Source organism: Cyprinodon variegatus, unplaced genomic scaffold (genome assembly GCF_000732505.1).
Source record: "Cyprinodon variegatus isolate N-32 unplaced genomic scaffold, C_variegatus-1.0 Scaffold70, whole genome shotgun sequence".
In the NCBI taxonomy this organism is placed as follows: Eukaryota; Metazoa; Chordata; class Actinopteri; order Cyprinodontiformes; family Cyprinodontidae; genus Cyprinodon; species Cyprinodon variegatus.
In genome coordinates this window covers 185590-194611 of record NW_015150523.1, presented here as the reverse complement: position 1 = coordinate 194611, position 9022 = coordinate 185590, and the positions used below count along the sequence as shown (strand labels likewise).

At 36.0% G+C, this 9022-nt stretch overlaps 1 protein-coding gene across 1 annotated transcript in view; it reads left to right on the top strand.

The window, feature by feature from the left end:
- Positions 1-4553: 4553 nt before the first annotated feature.
- Positions 4554-9022, top strand: part of gtse1 (G2 and S-phase expressed 1) — a 20672-nt gene continuing 16203 nt past the window's right edge. The window contains exons 1-3 of the mRNA XM_015372215.1: positions 4554-4653; positions 4892-4932; positions 5008-5065. Coding sequence (XP_015227701.1) covers positions 4911-4932; positions 5008-5065 — 80 coding nt within the window. The 5' untranslated portion in view covers positions 4554-4653; positions 4892-4910. The remainder of the gene's footprint in view (positions 4654-4891; positions 4933-5007; positions 5066-9022) is intronic.

Genomic DNA, 9022 nt, shown 5'->3' with positions numbered 1-9022 from the left:
AGATGTCTCCACTGTTTTGGTTTGCTTGATTATTAGTTGGATTTTTGCATTCCTGCCTTTGTTGCTGTTTTTGCCCCATTAAACTACCCAGAAATCTCCTCAGCCTGTCTGCCTCTGCATTTGGGTCCTCCAAACCTCAACCAAACCCTGACAGTGAATGCACAGTTATAAAATAGGGAAACTGTGAATAATGGTAAGAAAAGCAGGAAAGGAATAGGGTTTAGAAGAACTGAAAGGTGACAAAGAGAAGATCAGTTTAATTAGGAAATTAATTTATCTTAATAACACACAACTATTTATTTCACACACCAGGTGCTGAAATGCAACCTGCCATAATAAGTAAGGAGAAGATTATGAAAAAGCCACCTAATATTTCCAAATAAATGTTGTAGAACCCCATATGTCACCACTGTATCTATCTGATTATTTCCAGGGTATTCACTCTGTGTTTTTTTTTTTTTTTGTTACGCGCCCATTTCAACCGGCTGCCTAAACAATGGGTTCCTTAGTAGAAATAACTGTCAAATACTGAAGCTATGAATAATAATAATCTTTATGGTGATGAACAGCTGTGGCAGGATGGCTTCTAACTCTACGTTTTGATATGTAAACGGAAAAGTGTCAGGATTCGTTTGTGGATCGAAGACCCAAAAGCAGAGGCAGGCAGGCAGAGGTGAATTTATAGTTGATTTATTGAAGAGTTACTGAAAAAAATAAAGTCCAAACAAACTGGCAACCAAGAATCTAAAATCCAAAAATAAAAACAAAGTCCAAAATTCAAAGCATGAAAAATAAGTAAAAAAGAACCAGAATCCATGGAGTCATCAGGGGAATTATAGTAACCAGGAGGAAGGCTCAGAGAGACGAGTTAGAGGAAGATTGACGAAGTAAGACAAAGACCCAGCAAAGAGGATTTGAAGAGAGAGGGCTTTTAAAGGAGATAGAGACAAAGAGAGGGCTAATGAGAAGATTGGGAACAGGTGAGGACAGAGCAGAAACAAAATAGCAGCTAGGGAGAAAAGAGAACACAAGAGGGCAGCAGAGGGCAACAAATAAAAAATGGAGAAAAGAAAAACTAAACACTCAAAAGAAAACATAACAGAACCAAGACTGAAACAGTAACTAGGAATTAAACCATAAAAACTAGGAAACAAGGAGAAAAGCAAAACTGGATACTCAAAAGAAAAACATGACAGAAAACAGAAACCTTACACAAAGTTCCCCTGTCAGTAGGTATATGATTAGGATCTTTGAATGCGCTGTACAAAATACATATATTTCACGTCCATTGGATACACATGTTGCAGCTAAAACCAGTTCTGACACTGGTTACACATTTCCTAACTACAGTACACATAGAGTACACATTAAGAAATCATGTGTTTTTGTTCAACTCTACGAGGATAGGTTGCACCTATTTTGCTGTCATGCAAATGATTGTGGGAAACCATACTGCTCCTAGTGGTGGATAGGTGCTTTAGGAGGTCCCTATGCAAGATGAACTGGCACTAGCATACATCCTGTTTACGAGTCCTTGATCCTTTCATACTTTCAACTCTATTCTAACCTTATATAGCAGCGACTGGCCCACTTCTGCCACAGCTTAAGGTATTCAAATTGAGGCCATTGAATTTAACCAATAAGAGAGAGCAACCAAAATCAGAGCTCACAGATTCTTAGCTTTCTGTTTTGCAAATAACTTGCTTCACTCTGTCAGAGAGAATGAGTGATTTCAATAATAGAAAGGTTTTGCAAACAAACGCAAACTCTCCTCCATATTCATAGTAAGAAACAAGCCATTGTAAAATATTAAGGCTCAGCTGATTACAGAAAGCACTGCCTCACAAATAATGTCAGCATTCAGTTATACAGATCATCCAACATATCTGGCAAACTGCTGCCTAAAGCAAACATGATTATTGCTCCCTAAACCCAAACAGTGGACATATTTTCAGTTGTGGAGCCCGTTTGGTTAGGTGATGTCAATCCTGCCGTTCCTAAATAAACCCTGGAATAAAAATTGTTGCAGAAAAAGCAAACCCAGAATAAATAGAAAGAAAAAAGAGCAGGGTTTATGAAGAAGAGCACAAGATGCTTAGTCAACACTATAAAGACATCTTGAAGGCTTCAAGTGTACGATTTTGTAGATTACTTCAGCACTAAGCATTGAATTAATTTTAGGGTGAAGATAGAGCTCTGAATTTTCTGTGGAAATTTCCATGACAAATAAAAAAAAACAATAAAAAATGTCAATGTCTGATGTGCATATTTTTCACATTCTGGTTCCAGTGCTGGTTTATATACACACAAAGACCCAGCCCATGGAAAGGGGATCCAATTAAGACCTGTTTCTGAAGCTCTAGTCTCACAAAACATCAGTTTTTTTGCCATAATATTTTCATGCAGGTGAGAGTGAAAGAACGAAGGTTCCTGTACCTGCATAGTAATCCTATGGTCTGCTCCAGCTTTCTGTTTGATGTTGTATTGTGTGATATTAAACTGTTGGCAATAAGCAAACTAATGTTCTGGTGAAGATTCCCGATCATCCAGGTCATAGTTATTCCAAAAAAAAGTAAAAAAAAAAAAGTAAAAAAACAATCCACTGGACTTTTTTTTAACCAAGTTTCAAAATTATTCGCTTCCATTTTAAAATTCAAAGTATCTGAATTTGCGTTGAGTTCCAAGCTTTATAGATCAGCCCAACAAAGCCTTGTTATGGCTTAGAAAACATGCAAATTGAACCGGAAGAACGGGTCCAAACCCTTAGTAATGGAAAGGTCTTTCTTAACCTGCAATACCTGATACTGGTCTATGCTTCTGGACTCAACAACATATTACTGCTGTTAATTAACTGCTGTTAATTTCTAAATAAATGTTATCAATATAAAGTGTGGTTGTCTGTCGTTATTTTACATGTGTCAGCAGTGTATACATCAGGAGTCAGTACAGCGCACTTAAGTTAAGGCTTGAAAATAGAGACTCTTCTTGTTGTTTGGTTTGTGTAAAAGTGAACAGTAAACAGTGGTTTTTATTGACATACTTTTAACCCTTTATAGGGCACTCAGTGAAATACTTTGAAAATCTAAATTTCACTGGAAAAAAACGATCCAGAAATAAGTAAAAACAAATCTTAAATTTAGTGTATTTACCCTTAATTTGAGCAGGTGAATGAGATGAGTGAGTATTTTTACTTTTAAAATAAGATATTTAGATAACTTGAAATAAGAAAATGCAATTGTGTTTTCCTATTTTAAATTAAAATGATCTTATTCCATTGGCAAGATGTCTCTGTTGCCTCCTTAATCCAAGAATAAATGCACTTAATTTAAGGAAAAAAAAGAGTTATCTAGATTTCAATTTTTTTTCCAGCTCTCAAGCCAATAGTGTTATTGGAATCCAGGTCAAGACCTTTGTAACATTAAAAAAATATGGATATTTTGATAGCAAAAATTTATGTCAATGTAATAACAAGAAACGCCGAATATATTAATAAAAATAATAAAAGTACTTCTATAAAAAATCATGAAAAACACTCTGAGAGTGAAAGAAACGCATTTTTATTGGTACAACATAACCTTAGAGGCATGGCACCTACATTTTTTAGTTTATAAACCTAAATATAATTGTTAACTTGGCGTACTAGCTTTATAACTGAATTTTTTAACTTTTAAATTAGCTTTTTACCTTTTTTTCTTGACTTGTTAACTTTTTTTCCAAGTTAATATACATTGGGTAATATATCATTCAAGGGCTCATCTAATTGGTCAAATGCCAAAATAAGCCATGTAGCAGCATCTTTGCTGGATGGCTGGATATAGATCTTGTGCTTCTAGACCTCAATGAGGGACAGGGGGGATTCCATTTGTAAGGGGTATGCAAGTGATCACAAACAGTAACCTGCCCTATAAAGGGTTAAATTTTTTTGATAAACAGCATTATCTTGGAAAGTTGTTGAACAAATTTCCCATCAGTAAAGAAACACCCAACATAAATAAACCAACTTTTATATAGAGGTAAAACTGATTTCTTTGCTGTAAACATTGCAGATCATTTTAATTGAGACTGCTGGTTACTGAAATCTGGCAATTCAAGGAATACAATGAATAGAAATAGAATGAATCAAATTGTAGCTCCTACACTGCCATCTAGTGGTGTAAAGTATAAGCTACCAAAAAGAGTGCAAAAATGAAAGTTGTTACATTATTTTCTGAATTAGTAAATATAGAAAACAACAGTTATCATAATGATACTAATAATGTATGATAAATAACAATGACGTAGAATAATTTTCATCATTATAAGACATGGATTTAAAGTATATTGTAAATTCTGATACTATTGTTAAAGAAAACACTACAATAATATTGATAAATGATTGGCTTATTATCTTTTTAGCATTTCGTGTCTCTATTATATCATTACGTCCAGTACTACTTAGAAAATCTTTCGTTTTCATTTATTTACCTTGATCCCAGCCGGTCAGGGACTACAAACCCATAATCCCCCTCACTGATACGTCAAACACCTTTCAACCAATCATAGAGGGCTACCGATTCACGTGAACAACAGCGCAAGAGATTTGAATTATTTGCTAGGTGTGTTGTCTCGTTGAAGTCTGAATGCGGAGCGTAAACCATTTCAGAGGAATTTAAGGTTTGAATATTATTTTATTGAAGCTTATTTTATTTCCGTTTGTTGTCATTCATGCTAATAGCTCGCGATTGTAGTCTATGTCTATGGTTGATAATGTCTGGAAACATGCTAGCAAGCTAACGTCCAATTAGCTCGACGTTAGCGTCAGTGTTGTAGTTTCCAGTTTTTCATTTGTGTCTTATAAGTCTATTTCAAGAGTCCCGTGTAGCACTGAACTGAGTGGGTCTGTTTCCTTCAGAGCAACAGAACACAGCAAGATGGACTGCCGAGCTAACAAAGGTAGACGTCAGTTCCTCCACTTTGCTCTGGAAGCGTTTTATTGACGTTTTAACCTGTGTTATTTCTCCTAAACAGATCTGTGCTTTTTGCAAGATGAGAAGTTTGACTTCGACGTGTCCCTGTCACCGGTCAGGTGAGAGTTTACACACCAACACCCTTAATATTTTAGCAGCGAAAGTCGTTTTAACTTACAGAGTTGTTGTGCAGAATTATTAGTTTAACATCTTTTTATGTAGGGTGTTTACAGACAAATTAAGACATTATATTTTCGGATAAACACTGAATAGATAAACACTAAATATTTAAAATGTAATAAAAGTAATTATTATTGTGGAATTTCTGCTTTGGACAATATCGTTTATTCTCTTTCCATTCAGTTCAGTTTATTTAAATGGCACCAATTCACAACACATGCCATGTCAAGGCACTTTACAGAAACACTTCGACCAGATCATACAATCAGATTGGTTCGATGTTTTCTAAGGAATGCTGGTTGAATCAACTGATTGACTCTACAGCAATCCCTCACACCAAGCATGCTTGTGTTGACAGTGCAGAGGAAAACTCCCTGTTAACAGGAAGAAACCTCCAGCAGAACTGTGCTCAGTGTGAGCGGACATCTGCTGACACATGACTGGGGAGACAGAAACAGACATGCAGGAAAACGCACAGCCAGGCAGACAAGCTCTAAGTAGCTCCCATTTCTCTAATAACTATCGATTGGGAGCATATATATATATATATATATATATATATATATATATATATATATATATATATAGTAAAGAGAATTGGTCCTAGCACTGATCCCTGTGGTACTCTATATATAACCCTGGAGCATGAGGAAGATTTAACATTAACGTGAATACATCTCTTAGATAAATAAGATCTAAATCAGCCTAGTGCTGTTCCTTTAATTTCTACAACATATTCATGTCTTTTAAAAATAATATTATGATCAACTGTATCAACTGCAGCACTGAGATCTAACAGGACGAGCACAGATACAAGTCACTTATCTGAGGCCATGAGAATATCATTAGTGACTTTCACCAGAGCTGTTTCAGTGCTATGATGAGCTCTAAAGCCAGACTGAAACTCTTCAAAAAGTTCATTATGGTGTAAGTGGTCACACACTTGTTTGGCAAGTGCTTTCTCAAAAAATGTATATAAGAAAGAAAGATTGGATATAGGTCTATAATTGACCAAGTCATCTGGATCAAGAGGTTGTTTCTTATCTAAAGGTTTAATTACAGCAACATTAAAAGTATGGATCTAGATGGTCTCAATTTTCACAAATACACATATGTGATTTATACATGCACAGGACAGCACGTTTCACACAAGCACAAAACAATCTACACACAAAGGACAAGATCCACAGACTCGCAGCGTGATTGACACAAGCACACAAGATCCACACATGCACAGAACAAGACCTCCTAGACAACCAGCAGTTGAATCATGATATGCGGCTAAACACGTCATCACCGTTCAGATCAGGGAGGGGACCAGAGAAAATTAGAGTCTGATATTGTTTTGATAAACTTGCACGCCAAAGCAACACCAATATTGTTGACCTCTAATCGACGTAACCGGGTGTTATTACCTCCAGTGTGAATAACAATCTTACCATATTTAACCTTATCCTTAGCCAGCAGTTTCAGGTAGGATTTGATGTTTCCCAGTCTGGCCCCTGGGAGACATTTGACTATGGACCCCGGTGTCTCTAATGTCACGTTTCTGACTTTGGAGCTGCCAATTACCAGAGTGGGGTTCTCAGTGGGTGTGTCACTGAGCGGGACCTCAAATGTTGGCAAACTTGTCTGACTTTTGATCCACTTTGTTCTGCGCAGCGACTGTCCATTTGTAGCATTCTTGTCACTTCTTCTCTGTTGTGATAAAAAGATGACCCTGGCCACAGTAAGGTCAAGGGCTTTACAAAAAACTGATGCCTTCTGCTGTTATGTTTGTTTAGCGACCCCAGACAGCTATCAACCTGTCTGATAGGTTAGAACTCGATTGTAAGACGGCCCCACATTTTCACATTGTTTTTAACAAAAAAAAAACAAAAAACTTGTCTCTTATTCGGGCCAATATGGTAAATGTTTTATAGTAAATCTAAAACTTCCTGTTTTGCACCCTCCTCCGGCGAACAAGAGGTTACTGCATCTGATTTTTGGTATTGCATTAGGGTCTGTGTAGCCTGACGTAGTCCNACCCAAGCGCGCTTTGGTGACGTGGTTGATTACGTTACTGTTGATCATCTGTCCATTATCGTATAAAGCCCGCCCTGACAATTTGATTGGATCGCCAGAGAGTGGGCGATCATACTCGCGCTACTATGGAGCAGAGCCAGACCGAACTTCCCGACCTCAAACCTTGTGGGCGGGACTAAGTTCGGAATGGCACCCAGGCTAGGGTCCGTGTACCTTCAGGCAATTTGTTTTTTTTCCGGAAAACCAAAACCAAAAACCGAAACTACTTCTGTGTTTCCATTTAAACGGAAAAACGGAAATCAAAGCCGTTTTTGTCAACACAATTTAGAAACGAAAAACTAAATGGAAAAAAAAGGTCCATTTTTTGATTTCCCCAATTCTTTTTTCCATTTTCCTTTTAGGATTGAAAGACGAAGATGGTTTCACGGATGGCCTGGAAGTGCAGGAAAATATTTAAAAATAAAAGCCTTTTTTTTCATTTAGTTTTTCGTTTCTAAATTGTGTTGACAAAAACAGAAAAACGGCTTTGATTTCCGTTTTTGATTTTAAATGGAAAAACGGAAGTAGTTTCTGTTTTTCGTTTTGGTTTTCCGGGGAAAAAAGAACGAATTGCCTCAAGGTACACAGACCCATTAGCCGGGGTTGTGTTGTAACTTGAGAGAACTGAAGCCAGCAGCTCCACTCTGTGCGGTGATGGTTTGCTTAGGGACTGACAAAAATTATGGTTGCCCCATTTTAAAGTTTAATAAGTGATAGAAAACTACATAAAACCAAGGCTGCATCATCTGCCTAGTATTGTAATTGGAGATTAGTTTTCTGTCAGTTACTCATACGACCTAAAAGCTTTTGGAAAAAGGAAAAAAAAAAACACATGTTTTGAATGGTTGAAATGCCTGAAATTTTTACAGAAATGTGATAATTTTTGAAATATCTGTGGCCGGAAGTTTCTTTGGAGTAATGTAAGTTATGCTTTAAAATGTCAAACCTGTTTCTGTAGCTATGCAGAACTCTTGCTAACATAGTTTAGCTTCACTTCAAATTCTGTTAAAAAAGTATTAGTATCCCATTACTAAGCATAAAAAAGGGTCATAAGGCTAATGATCTGTGGAATATATCAATTGTAACCTAAATTATTTCTTATCGAATTAAATTTCACAGATTTACTTAATCCCTTGTAAGGGTAGACCTAATTCACTATTGATAAATGGGCATATCAATTTATTGAATAATGCTATTCGATATTTTACATATTAGGGTCTATTATTACAGAATTTGTTACTGACTCCAAGTTTTGTGTTTCATGTGTTTTGGCTTTTATGGTTAATTTTTCTAAAATGATTTATAAGAGAATCTCATTAAAGATCTGTGGTTTCAAAAGTACATTTGTTACTTAAGTAGAAGTATAGATACTGCAGTTTAAAACATTCTGGTAAAAGTTGAAGTATCAACTTGACCTCTTTACTCAAGTAAAGGTGAAAAAGCATGAGCTCCAAAAACGACTTAAAGTATAAAAGTATAAAGTAACCTTCAAAAAAACCCAAAACAGCCATATACCACTATATGAATTGAAAGCTCAATTTTTCGACTATACTGTAAAATTATTTGAGTTATTTGAGATAAGGCCAACGATGAGGGAGGTATTGTTGTATTGTAAGTATTTCTACTTTGTTAATTGACAACTCTGTTAAAGATGGTAAAATAAGTTTTCACAGAAATCTGTCGTTGGCCTTCGTGGAAGTCTTTATGAGGCCTTTATTTAGTTTATAATCATATTAAAGTAATATTGTTAAAGGAATAGTACACCCAAAACATGATTAGCCTTCATTTTCTACTCACCCCCATGCTGAACAACACTCTGGAGTACTTTTTTG